Below are 14,441 nucleotides of genomic sequence, written 5' to 3'. Positions count from 1 at the left end.
ATGACTGATTAACAGGCGTTTGTTGAACTGCAATCAGTTGAATCAGGCACATTAAAGCACGGAAACCTCTAAAACATGTAGGACAGTGTGCCTTGAGGACCGGGGTTGGGAAACACTGCTCTAGATCATGTACATATTCACACACACACACCTACTATAATCAAATTCTTTGAAATAATTTAGTTTTCTTTAAATATTTAATAATTATTTGTATATGTTTACTCCCCAAATTCTTCCTCAAAATATCTAAACAAATTAATCTTTTACTTAATACATTCAAACTCTCTTCTCATACATCTTCTTTCTCTTTCATACCAATGCTCTTTTCTGCTTAACGAGGCAATGTTATACCAGCTAGAGGGTCATACTGCCACCTACCTCATTGGAGGGTGTAGAACAAAACGCTAAATCATAGCAATATTCGCTACTGTTTTATATTTCTGTAAACCTATCTGTAGCAATAATTCTTTCTATGTCTCATCTCTTGCACACCTCTCTCACTAAGATCTTATCAGTTTTTAAGTGTTCAAGATACAAGAGATTGTAATTTTTTTCAGAAAATAAATTGTTTAAGCACAAAGAGCCCATCTTTTTAAGGTAATTCACACAACAAAATAAAAAAGTTTTTTTTTTTTTTTTTTTTTTTTTACTGTGTTTTATTCAATAATTCAAAACACCAACCCATAAGCCATCAGAGTTCTGAATCACCAACAGACCAGCTGTGATTTGAAGAACGGGCAATTTTGAGCTAGTAGTCATGAAGGTGCCCATTTATTATGTACAGCTAAACAAAATGTATCAAGTTATTTAAGGTTTGCAATACTTTAATCACACAACATTACTTCATTTGTTTTTATTTGTTGCAATAATTGAGTTTTTAGGACATAGGTTTATATGTGACATTGTATCACCACCACCACCAGCAACTAATTAAACCACTTTTTTATTTATCACAAAAATTTGTTTTAAAATGCTGAAGGTGAAATAGCAGACTCTAAAGCTTCACCTATGCAGTCACTTAATCAAGAATGACGCTATTTTTAGAGCAGTAGAGCTCTTACTGCTGGGTTTCAGACACGTGACCCGGATGACGCGCGAAAATCAGATGGAGGGCCTGTGTTCTCTCAGATCAGCATACCTGTCAGCAGTGACGTGCGGTGAGGTTCGTAGCTGGTGAGGCACTGACTTAATCATAATCATATTTACAAATATATACCACCTGCATGTTATTGTTTACATAAGGAAATTTCGTGCATGCGAACATTGCTGGGGGGCAAAAGACTATTCTTTTACAGGTCATAGGCTATGCATAACCTGTAAAAAGCTGCGCTACCGCCGTAGAATAATTCCGTTAACTTAATCAAACTTGGACATGTAGATATTATTAATTTTATGCTGTGCTCCACAGCAAAGGGGAAAACCGTTAAAGTACAACTCAAAACCACTTCTTTCTGATTCTCATTATCTGCACGTCTATGAGCAGGCTGGTTGCCATAGCAATTGAAAACAACAAAACAAAACAAAAAAAAACACTCTAATATTTTCCACACAAAAGCAGAACATTCAGTCTGTTGCAGCAGTATGGATTTAGGCTTAATGTTTATTTTGCGATTATTAATAAGTGATTGCTGTGGTACGAGGAGAAAACTATAAATATATCGCTACACTTGACTTTGCTGTATGGCATGGTATGGCTAGCTCGCTGTTACTGTATCTTCCTCTGTAGTTGTGGAGTCACAATGTCTGGGATCATGAGCGCCCCCTGCCATGAGGCAAGAAAATTGCCTGCCTCACCTCGAATTTGTTCTCCGCCGTTTCTGATCGCTCATCAGCACACGAAACACGTTACACACACAGTTGGTGACATAAAACACTGTACATTATATACATAAGCTACATGATGGAAAGTCTGTTCATACATAAATGTTTTTTAGCCATTTTATTGCTCTCATAGAATGGCAACCAGTGCAGTTAGCGAGAGGTTGCGTAATCCCAGGTGAGGCTCAGCTCGCTGCTGCCTCATCGGCTGCGCTTCTGAGCATTTGAATGGGAAAATTCAGCGATTTTAAAGAATAAATAATCAGGATTTGTTAAGCTAAGTGAAAAATAGATACTTCATAGTACAGGGTGAAAATAGAATATAAATTATTTTATCATTATATATTATTCTTCCATGATGACATCTGCCTCATCTGCCTCCCCTGACTGCACGTCACTGGCTGTCAGATCGTCACATGCTTAGCACGAACTGACGGCTATATCTATCAGACCAGTATACACTGTCGATATGGATGAATGAATAATAATAATAATAATAATAATAATAATAATAATAAAGTTATACAAAAGTGTTTCACTGTAAACATGGTTTGTAGTGTGTTTGTTGCAACCTGAAGTGTGAAATAAACTTCAGTGGAGTTTGAAAACAAAATATGTGTATAGGTTTATGTCTGGTTGAACCATGTGTGTGCCCAATTGATTTATTTGTAATTTAAGGTTCAATAAATTTGTACTTGGTTGAGATATTGACCTCTAAACAGTGGAAAAGATTGTGTGTTTGGTTTTAGTTATTAACTGTTTTTACTAAAGATTTTAGCCTTTAACTGGTGGTGCTTCCACCATGGCAGCTGCCCATGCTGGCATGCAGAGGCATCACAGTGTTCACTTTTTATTCAATGAACAAGGTAAGTCAACAGGAATGTCTAGATTGGATTTCTCAAGAAATTTGATTCAGCAAACACTGAAGTTTCAGCCAGGTGATGTGCGTTAATGAAAGAATTTTGGACACGGTTTGAAAATGCAAAGACCCAGTCTTCAGCATTTTGACGTTGAGAAACTTACTGACAACTCCCTGAAAATGGTGATTGTCAGGATGTTCAATGAAACTGTCAGTTCTGAAGACATCTGCATGTGGCTGGGTAGATACTGCACTGTGAAAGGCCAGGCTATGAAGGTGCAGAATGCGGACGACATCTGGAACTGCGCTTGGCGGGTCCCCATTAAACATTGGGAGGACCCTCAAGGCTTCCAGGGCCTGAAGCATCTCCAATCCATGATGGTCCTGGGGGAGGACAGAGGCTCTCCATAACATAGAAGATATTTTTACATGAAGAAAAGAATTACTTAATAATAGAATTTAATGTATGTGAGTTAATGTTGCTACACACTCATGTACAATATGCACTGTACATGAGTGTGTACAGTGCATGCACACTCATGTACAGTGGTGTGCATGCACTGTACACACTGCAGTCGTTTGCGATCCGCCACAATAGAAAAGAAGAAGAAGAAAACGAGCAGTCAGCTGATGTGTAGATATCGCAGAGTCAGAAACAATACAGCATATTTTTCTAGAATGTAATAAATATAATCAGGAAAGAGAGATAATCAGAGAGTTAAGTAGAAACAAAAATAAATTAGATATTAGAAATTTGCTGTAAAAATTGTCTGAGGATGTAGTGTTCAGCAGCATTTTTAGTTTTCTTAGGAGGACAGGTATTATGAGAAGATTATAGTGGTGATAGTGGTTTTACATCTGGTTCATACTCCAGTCTGGAAGGTGGCGGTAATGCACCTATAAGTTGTTTGCCAACCGCCATAAAACAAAAAGAAGAAGAAGAGCAGTCAGCTGATGTGGAGGTGACGGATAAGACAAGGTAAAGCTGTTTCTTTCCTACTCTAACCCTATTCTGTGGCTTTGTTTTAAACAGCTCTGTCCTGTTTGTTCTCTCTCAGTTTAGATCCTTTTACAGATAGAAAACCAAGCTGACAGGCTTAGTCATATGAGCTGATAGTTGTTCATAGCTTTCGCAGTGATTTCTGAATTATGCTATAAACTCCTCTGATAACCGAAAAACACAAACGGAAGACTTGAAGCGAAATTGACGAACTTCCTCTTTATGGAGAGAATGTTTTGTTGCTGCAACACAGCGAAGATCGCCAGGTGGACGTTTGAGGAAAGAACCTGTTCCTCTGCATGGCCGCTTCCGCAAGTGGACTGTTGAAATATTTAAATTACCCATTAATTATGTCTCCACATATAGGAACCGTTTTTGCAGTTATACCAAAATTATTGATTTATTATAATTATATCAAACATTATCTCAATTAAATTCTGCGGGGTCAGATCACGTGATCCAGTCAGATTACTGCTTAATAACAATTGGATTCTTTTTTTTTAAACTTAAAACTTACTTGTGAAATCCAACTCATATTAAAAATGTGTCAATATAAACAAACCGGCCAATAACAGACAATGCGGACTATGCAGTAGAATCTGACTAACTAAGCCAGTGGGGCCCAAAGTTGGTCCTCCACATTTGATCATGACCAAACTGAGATGTGTCAGCCAGACGTGATCAGAAGCAGCATAATCCTGATTCCCAATGATTCCCTCAGCTGTATTGTGTCTGTTCACTAATTCCCCCTAAAATCAGTGAGGGAAACAACGAGTGAATCAGTTTCTTTCAGTCAAAAACTTGATGGTTCAGTTGCTGCGTCCTCCACTGCCACACATCAGTGAGCCCAAGTAACCTATGCTGAATGTAGTGGTGTTTATATATGTGTGTGTGGCTGTTGTGTAGAAGCCCGGTAAAGTCCATTTCACATTCTTCAGACACTTCTCCACTACAGATAAGTAGTTCCACTTTGTGTGCATCTCACATAAAAGGCATTTAAAGTCCTTTCTTTCTCCACCATGTTTGCCTCTAGTCTCTGCTAACATCCTCTGTTTGCTGTATGTTTCAGGTTGCTGTCTCCATGGCAGCAATGGCCGTTCTACATCTGGTGAAGAAGTGGTTACTTGTTGAGTTGCTGATCAATGTCTCTGGTGAGTGCTGTTGTCTTAGCTGCTTTTTGTGTCTGCCATCACCTTGGTGGTGATGCGTAGGTGTCTGATACTGAGAGCACACTATGACATCATCTGTCATTTTTGACCAAATATTCACCAGAAGAAAATTTGGGCTTTAACCAGCAGCTTGAAGTAAGATAGACTCACTGACTTTGACCAAAAAAATGAAATCCACTTGATTGTTTAATTTTTTTGAACTTTTATTGTAGATGAATTTTTTTTCTTAAAAGTAAAAACAGATGAAACACAATTAAGCAGAAAAACTGCATCTCAATAAAAATAGAAAGATTGAGGAGTGTCTCTTATTGTTTTTGGATAATTTTAGGTTGTTTTCCTGCCAGACCCAGCCAAAGCTCTGTTTAACAGTAAATGCAGGTAGTTTCCCAGGTTACCACCAATAACAGATGGAGGGAGTCTGGTGCAAGAGGCAGAATATACTACCACCAATTAGAAATCTTATGGTTTTTCTTTTCTGTTTTTTACACAATTTTTCTCAAATATCAACAACCTAAAGAATAAAACATGTCTATCCTCTTTGATGCAAAAGTTTTATGGTTTTAGAAATATTTAATAAAAATTATAAGTTCTCATTGTTTTAAAATGTAAGGTGAGCTTTTCATCTCACCTCTTACCAGGAGGAGTTTTATTTAGATGGATTGGGGTAAAATGGCTCCCCTGGTTGTAAAGGTCTGAGGAAAGTCACAGGTTTTGCAGATTTCAGTCCTCGTGGACAATCATGTAGCGACAGTAGGCAGTCACTTACATTGTGTTGATCACTGCAGCAATCCCTCATACTGAGCATGCATGCAGTGACAGTAGAGAGAAAAACTCCCCTTTAACAGAAAGAAACCTCCAGCAGAACCAGAACATGGCTGAGTGTGAGCAGCCATCTTCTACTACTGACTGGAGCTTTGAGAAGACAGACAAGAGACACAAACAAACAGAAGAACTGATCCAGTGGTACTATGTTAGAGAAAAGTAAAAAGTTAATGGCAGCAGTGTCTCCTGTAGTTTTCATGTCTAGATGAAACATGTCCTACCAGATGAAATCTATATTCATGGCACTGTGGAGCAGAAATCATGCTTGGAGACAAGAATTTAGAACAGACCTTCATAAGCTTGAGATTATTCCGAAGTTTGGAGGACAGCATGTCTGTGAAATGAAGTAACAAAGATGACATTTCTAAAATATTTCATGATAAAAACATGTAACATTTTTCTCAATGAATTAATCCATTCATGTCTTAAGTTGTGACATTGACGTGCCTTGACAAAGAGACAGTGTTACTACAGCTGGAGTTGATGTGGAACAGCACTTATGAAAACAACGAAAGATCATGTTGTATTGGCAGGCTGTTGAATTAATCAATTCAAACATGTTTGCAGCCAATTCCTCACTGGCACTGCAGACTGGAAATTTCCCCAAATATACCAGGAGAGATTTTTGATTTCCTGCTAGTTAAATTAACATGTGCCATTGATTCCTTGCTGACATTGTCAACCTGGTAAGAATTTCAGAAAATCACTGACTGAGGCTGTGAACATAGCAGAAAATTCTCCAGATTGGGGGGAACATGTTCTGTGTTTTATCTGTTGTTCCTGGACATTTTTTTCTCCTCTAGAGTCCGCTGTGTGTCTGAACGCACCAGATGCTGTTACAATTGAGCAAAGCTCTTCAGCTGTTGTCACCATTTCTTCCAGGTAATCACAGACACACTGAGGTGAACAAAAGCACTGATTCAACAGCACCTGTCTGAAGATCCTAGCTGTGGGATGATTTCATTCATTAAAGAGAAAACGCTATCAGAGCCCATGGGACCGGCCTCTAATCGACTGTTCATGTTTCTCTGGAGACGGTTGTTGAGACAAAAGTTTGTACAGAACTTTTGTTTGTATAGTTACTTCTTAGTAATTGCCCTTCCCCTTGATAAATCATGAATGAACATTTAGAGAGATGAGTTCAGTTTTACGAGCCTGATTATTATCTGATCTGTAATTGTAGTAAACCATGTCAGTAAAACCTTTGGCTACTGACAAATTTATAAAAGAATACAAAGCCACACATAATCTACAGGGCAGTAGAGTCTGGGAAGGCTCTCTACTGCCTTCCCCGGCAAGGCCACTTCACCAAAGTTAGTCCAAGAGCTGATCCACAATTTTACTAGGAGAGAAAGATCTAGAATGTATTGATGGTGGAGAAACAGTTTGTCCTCCATCATCAGTGGCCATGCTAACTAGCCTTAGCATTCATGGCTGACACTGTTGCGGTAAAGTAGCTGTAAAGTAGCACAGGAAAAAAAAGAGGGTGTGAGCAGCGCTAAGCCCCTCCTCCTGGCTCTGATTGGTTGCTTCTGACATAGCAGCTAGATGACAGCAGGTCCACAAAGGAAGGCAGAGAAGCTTGTTTCCTTTCTCAGATGATCTCTCATATATTTTACTGCCATGACATGTTGACTGTTTCAACAAATATGTAAGAAACATTTTTAAAATAAAAGTTACCATAAATAATGCAGCTTTAAATGGAACAAAAAGGCAAAATCAGCTTCAATCTGGGGAGGGGGCACATAGGTTTTCACTTCTCTGTATTTCTGCATCATATAACTGAAGTCGCGTTTTAACTAAAACCAGGAAGATAGAGCACATAACACCAGTTTTAAAGTCTCTCCACTGGCTCCCTGTAGCTCAAATAATAGACTTTAAAATACTGTTGTTAGTTTATAAATCACTGAATGGTTTAGCACCTCAATACATTAAAGATTTGCTGCTGTTGTATCAACCTTCCAGAACTCTCAGGTCTTCTGGTTCTGGTTCTGGTTCTGCTCTGCATCCCCAGAACCAGAACCAAACGAGGAGAAGCAGCATTCAGCATCTATGCACCAAAAATCTGGAACAAACTTCCAGAAAACTGTAAAACAGCTGAAACACTGACTTCCTTTAAATCTCAACTAAAAACCCACTTGTTTAGAGTTTTATTTGAAACGTAATCAATTGCAAATTTATTCACGGAATCTGACTATGTTGTGTTTTTATTGTTGATTCTATGTTGCATTGTGTTTTTGTGTTTGATTTGATGTAAAGCACTTTGAAATGCCTTGCTGCTGAAATGTGCTATACTAATAAAGTTTGATTGATTTGATTGATTGATTGATTGATTGATTGATTGATTGAAGTGTAACTGTTTAATTTGTGTTCTTATATTTCCTCAGTTCTCCTGTCAAGCAGTCTACAGTGATTCACCTGAATGTAACCTTCAGCTCCCAGGAGAACTACTCCTCAATAATCACTCTGCCTGAACAGGTGACATTCAAAAGCAAACATGATTAAACTGATCGGGAGCCTCGAGGAGAAACTGCATCCATGTGATGTTCCTAAGTTCAGCTGGAGGTTTTCTTATTTTGATCTAAACTGTGAACTTTAAGATCAACAAACAAAAAGAAAGATGTACTTGATCTGTTGTTATGGTAACAGTTCAAGTAACTCACTGACAGTTACCGCCTCATACAGTGACTTATTTTGTGAATGCTAATTTCAAGGGTTTTCTTCATAAAGATTAAATTATGTTGCACTTACTAGTTTATTAGAAAATTCTTCAAAAACAGAATCTTTCCATTTATTTATTTCCTACAAATCCACTCTGTCTGTCTGTCTGTCTGTCTGTCTGTCTGTCTGTCTGTCTGTCTGTCTGTCTGTCTGACAGCAGGCTGAATATGAAGAGTTTGGAGCTTTATGTCCAACAATCCTCATTATTTCTCATATTCATTCAGGTGTTGCTTCCAGAGAAAGCTACCTCAGCCACTTTCACTGTGATAGCACATGATGTTGGTCAGGTGACTGCACACCTGTTCAGCAACAACACACACCTGGACAGGTGGGTACAGAACCAACATGCTGTAATGTTTAGGAGATCATGACCTTGACCCTGACCCTGCTCAGTAATGACTCTTCCTCGCCTTGCTTCGTAACATACAGTGACGTTCCAATCCTAAATCTCATGCTGAATTGAAGGAATGTGGGTTAAGTGTACTGTCTGGGTTTGACCACTTCAGTGAAGTGTCTGAGTGTGTTTTAGTGGGTTAGGGTTAGGGTTCAAATGGAGTGCTGCAGGGAGGATGTTTGTTTTTAACCTTGTATTTCCTAATACACTGAATGTTACTGTGAACAGAAGTTCCTCGTCGAGCTCACCTCTTATTTGCTCTGAGGAGGATGTCAGCTAGCTAGACCTGCAGAGACTCAAACACATTACACGCTGATCATTTAGTTTCCATTTGATAAGTAATTATATGCTGTTTTATCTAATGTGGCATTTTCCGACTACCATCTATTCCCTCTCATTATTAATTATTATTTATTATTATTATTATTATTATTATTATTATTATTATTATTTTAATTATTATTAAAAAGAATAAAGCAGAGTGTCGTTTTGGCCGGTAATCTGTCTTTTTTTTCCTTCTGTCCAGTCTGTCGTCCAGGATCCGCTTCATAGTGATCCACAGCAGTGTGCTGTCAGTGGTGGCTCAGGTGATTGGATGGATTTACTTTGTGACTTGGTCAGTGTCTTTCTATCCACAAGCCTGGGAAAACTGGAAGAGGAAAAGGTAGTTTGTATGTCTTGTGCGTTGTTCAGCTTTGGGTGGTTTCCTCCTTTGTATTACTTTAAAAGTCCATGTTTTAAACATTTCTATTTTTTGCACAGGGTTTGTTATCCTATGACATTATTATTATTATTATAGCTATTATTTCTACACTAGCATTATTAGTATTGATATGTTATGTAAAAACACTGCTGGGTCTTTTTATCTCAACCCAACAATTATATGTTATATGTTAGTAATGTGACTCCCATGATGCAGCACCCAGCCTTTTGCTGACCACAGCTTATAAATTCCTTCAAAACAATGGACTGTTTTGAACAATGCCAAATTAAAAAGATATTATTTAAGTCAGTTGCTCTGAACATTGTACAGGCTTTATACTGACAGCCAAATGAAACCAATGATCTAAAACAGAAGATTAGAGAATTTGAAAAAGAGTTAATGTCTCTGATTCATCGTCATAAATATTTCTCTTTATGTGAAAGAAATCTACAGAATATATGGGTTGCCTTTTCTGAGATGTTTATCATAATATTCTCATTTTAGAGCTTAAATTTGTTAAGCTCTAGCTGTCAAGCAGATCTGAGTTCAGTCTGGAATGAAAATGTTTCTGAGCCTGCAGCTGGAATATTTCTGTTTTAAATCATAACAAACTGTCCTGGAAAAAGAGGTCAAATAATTTTCTAATACAATAAGGTCATAAGGTCGAGATGCATTCTTTACATGGTCCAATCAGGTCTCATTTCTGAAGTCATCTTGTGACGTCTCCATTTAGACAAAGTGAAATGGATTCACTTGCTTTCTCTTTCTCTTCAGTGTTGTAGGTCTCAACTTCGACTTCCTGTCCCTCAATCTAACGGGCTTCATTGCTTACAGTGTCTTCAACATCGGCCTCTTCTGGATACCCTACATAAAGGTAACTGTTCCAAGATAGCTTCATTGTTCATGTGATTGTGAGTACAACCCCTGATGCAAGAGGGAGAGGTGAAAATAACACATACAGCTGCATTAAGGCCCGTCTGGGGGGCCGTCTGTCAACAACTGGACCATTAATCTTCCCTCCCTGGTTCCACAAAAGGTTTCTGTGGAACAACATAACCATAATAATATTATTATTATTGCTGTTAACAGATGTTGCACGAGGACATCTGTATCATTACTGAGGTCTTTCAGGTCACCTCTCTCATAGCCAGCAGAAAGCCAGACATCTGGACAGAACGGGGAAGCATGTCAGTGCTTAATGCTCAGCTGTGTGTTTCTCTGTAGGAGGAGTTCCTTCAGAAGAATCCCAATGGGATAAATCCTGTTAATGCTAATGACGTCTTCTTCAGTCTGCATGCTCTGCTGTTCTGTGTGATCTACGTCAGCCAGGCTGCTCTCTATGAGGTACACCACTACAGAGTGGGACGTTCTGTCCAGCCGACGGTAAAACAGGCGTTAAGGACAAATTTCTGAGACACCGTGTCCTCCTTAAGACTTTACAGTGTTCTGTCATTTCCAGAGGGGGGGTCAGAGGGTGTCTTGGACTGCCAGGATTCTGTTGCTGATTGGTTGGACGTTTGCTTTGATCAGCCTATTTGTTGCTGTGGCCCACAAAATTACCTGGTTGGAGTACCTCTACTACTTCTCCTATATTAAACTAGCAGTCACTCTGATTAAATATGTGCCACAGGTAGGCTAACAGAGGACAACAACAGCATATAGTCAAAATGTTCTGTAGTTTGCCTTATTATCAAGATATTTGTAAATTGATATTTTATTTCTGCCTGCCTCCAGGCCTATATGAACTACAGGAGACAAAGCACTGAGGGCTGGAGCATCGGCAACGTCCTGCTGGACTTCACTGGTGGAGTATTCAGTATCCTACAGATGATCATTCAGTCTTACAACAATGGTAGATCTGCTTCTATTGTTGGATTCCCTCTCATAATTATTCTTCTGAGTGGTTATGAATATCAGGGGAACATTTTCACCTGATATTTCAGCCTGTGTACCTTCATGGCTTTGAGAAGAATCTGATAGATTCTAAACACATGAATAAGAATGTCACACAGGGAAATTTGGTTGGACAAATGAGCCTGAACGAAGTATGAAGAGTGGAGAAAAGAATGGCTACTCAAACAGGGACTAGAGAAGTAAATGAACCTGCCAGGTAGTATGTTGAGGAGAAAGGTGAGACTGTAGGTTTGACCCACATATAAGCCAAGATGGCTACTAACTCGGTTCTGCTGCTTTGTTCCTTCGTAATCCTAGTGATCACACCCATCACACACTCATACATACACTTATCAATATGCAATCATAGAGCATCAATATTATGGCCGGGCAATTAATCAATAACAATATGTGTGAATAATTTCCCAGCAGCGTTCAATAGAGGAGTCTTGAATCTTGATATATATTGGAATAGACACCTTATCAATATCAATAGGAAATTTGTCTGATAGAACATTCAGTAATTTCACAGAACTCTGATCCAGAACCGCACAGCATTCTGGAGAATGTAGGCGGAGGAAAAGCTTTAGCTCCTCTTTCAGCTAGCCAGGCCAGGTGGGCAGCTTCAACTAACTCATTTTCTTTGGATACCTAGCAACCTGTTGAGTAACTTGTGCAGAAGTTTCAGGTTTCAACATCATGCCTCATAACTAAAAATAAAAACAGCAGTGTAGAGAAAACAGCAGGATTTGGAATTTCCTCCAGTTTCCAGCTGAAGGAAACTATAAAACGGTTATACTAGCTAGTTTAATACTGCACTAGTTAAGCGTTGAGTTATGACGCGCTGAGTGGCTAACGTTGTACCTGTTGATCACGTGTAAAGTCAATCCCAGATCTTCTTGTATGGAGGAATTTAAAGGTGGCTAACTTAAGGAACATATGAATAGGAAAAGATACACAGGACTCTGATTCTTCATTTGCTCATAGATCAAACAAGAGAGATTTTTAATGCACATCTGCAGAACCAGAACATTACATTTACATCGTTACAGGAATCCAAAATCTCTCCCCTTCTATTTCTGACGTCAGTTTTTATACAGTTCCAGCTCTGCTGGTGTGTGTTGGGAAGCTTGGACCCATGGTGTTGCTGGACTTCATTTGCATAGTCCAGCAACACAAATGCTGGACTACGCAAGCATTGTAGTCCAGCATTTGTATAAAATGTATTTAAAAAAGTTACTAAATGAGCTTCAAACGCAAAGAGGCAATGCCCAATATTATTATTTACACACCGCAATTACCAATGCATTGTTTTTTTTGCACACATACACAAAAAAAGGTGCAGCGCTATACCTTTCTCGTTGGCCATCTGTTGACATTCTGTGATCCAATTCACAATGACCTTCAAAAGACCCTGGTACTCCATACAGCGATCCGATCCTCCTCAATCACCGACTGTCTGCCACCGCATCCATCCGATCCTTTTCAGCCTGTTGCTTTAGCTCTGTAGCAATAGTCCATCTAGCAAACACCAGCTCATCGCAGCCCAAACTGTCTCAGTCTGCCCCACATAGTCTCCATCGCTTTGTTCAAAGACATCGGAGTTCATCAAAGACCAAAAAGGGCAAGTTTTTGACAGTGTAGTAACCAGTTTTATACTGCACTAGTTAAGCATTGATCCATTGCTGCTTAGTTATGACACACTGAGCGGCTAACGTTCTACCTGTTGATCACTTGTAAAGTCAATCGCAAAAATCTTCTTGTAGTCCAAATTCCAAATTTGTTCCAGTCAGATGAACCATTTATAACTATTTATTCCATGATACATGGCAAACAGTGTTAACAATGACTCTGCCACAGAGGTCTAAAACTTGTATGCCCTTCCCGGTTCAACACCTGTCAACTACCTGTCACCTCTTGGTTCACATACTGGAGCCGACAGCCCTTCTAGTGAGCAAAAACCCCAAAATACACATATTTGACCCCAGTAACAGGGAAGGTCATGCAACCGGTTTAACAATATTTCAGATATTTAAAACAAAAACTGCAGAAGGCAGCAGGCTGTGCAGCATCTCAGAGGAATCTGACTGCTGCTTGGTCTCAGTAGAACTGAGGACTAACAGGATAGTTGAACCTTCTCATAAACTAGCTTTATAATGAGAAGCACTTAATTCTACCAGCTCACTGAACTCTATTTTACAGTTGTTCTGCTCTAGTAGAGTACTATGCGGCGCCTTTGTGTAGATGTTTGTAATTTCTTCTGGACCATCACTTTGTCATGCTTTCTGTCGTGTTCATCTCTCCTCAGATGAGTGGAAGCTGGTGTTTGGTGATCCCACCAAGTTCGGTCTGGGTCTGTTCTCTGTGGCGTTTGACATCGTCTTCATGACTCAGCACTATTGTCTGTACAGGCAGCCACCACAGTATCAAACCATTCCAGGGCAGCAGGACGACTGATCCGAACACTTTGCTGCAACCAAAGGGAAGCCACAAAGAAAGGGATTCATTCTAAGCTAAATGTTAGTTCTGTTCCTGCCTTCAGGCTTCCAGCAGGAAGTTCAGTTTATCTCGTCTCAGATTTGGCTCATTAGAGATCCATGGAACCTCTTCTGAACAGCCTCAGGGAACTCTCTTCTTTTATATGTTCACCTGCATAATGCTATATGCATAGTTCTTTTTATTTGACACTCCGGCTCAGTCTGTAATTTGGATATGTAATTAATAGTATGCTTCGACATATTTTCTATTTTCTCATGCTTTTTCATTAAACAAAGTGGGAAAAGGTGTGTACTTACTGCTTTTCACAGTAGAAACCACAAGTCCATGGGAAACATGGAAAAGCTTTTTCAACAGTTGAAACAATATAAAAAACTGAAGATCCATCAAAAGTTTGTTGTTCTCCATGTGACTGAAACTTGAGCACTTTAATATCAAATAAGTTAGTGACAAAGATCCCACACTCAGGGTCGGATGAAGAGGAATTCCCACTTCATGTTTCTAATGCTGTTGAGAACAATGAAATAACCAATATTGTTAAAAAAATTTACAAACTGTAATGTAAT

At 39.0% G+C, this 14,441-nt stretch overlaps 1 protein-coding gene across 4 annotated transcripts; it reads left to right on the top strand.

The window, feature by feature from the left end:
• Positions 1 to 3,599: 3,599 nt before the first annotated feature.
• Positions 3,600 to 14,165, top strand: ctns (cystinosin, lysosomal cystine transporter). 4 transcript variants are annotated; one of them, XM_044128958.1, is made up of 11 exons: positions 3,600 to 3,656; positions 4,747 to 4,828; positions 6,472 to 6,550; positions 8,056 to 8,146; positions 8,614 to 8,717; positions 9,310 to 9,447; positions 10,261 to 10,360; positions 10,711 to 10,830; positions 10,946 to 11,116; positions 11,221 to 11,338; positions 13,688 to 14,165. In XM_044128958.1, the coding sequence occupies exons 2-11, from the start codon at positions 4,759 to 4,761 to the stop codon at positions 13,834 to 13,836; spliced, it is 1,140 nt and encodes a 379-aa protein (XP_043984893.1). In that variant the 5' UTR covers positions 3,600 to 3,656; positions 4,747 to 4,758; the 3' UTR covers positions 13,837 to 14,165. The 4 variants fall into 4 exon arrangements, with proteins under 4 accessions (XP_043984893.1, XP_043984895.1, XP_043984894.1 ...); XM_044128960.1 differs by having other exon boundaries at positions 3,606 to 3,656; positions 11,221 to 11,290; XM_044128959.1 differs by having other exon boundaries at positions 3,609 to 3,656; positions 10,711 to 10,869; positions 11,221 to 11,290.
• Positions 14,166 to 14,441: the final 276 nt, after the last annotated feature.

Source organism: Gambusia affinis, linkage group LG10 (assembly GCF_019740435.1).
Source record: "Gambusia affinis linkage group LG10, SWU_Gaff_1.0, whole genome shotgun sequence".
Lineage (NCBI taxonomy): Eukaryota > Metazoa > Chordata > Actinopteri > Cyprinodontiformes > Poeciliidae > Gambusia > Gambusia affinis.
The sequence above is the reverse complement of the archived record's forward strand: the minus strand, read 5'-3'. Positions and strand labels throughout refer to the sequence as shown.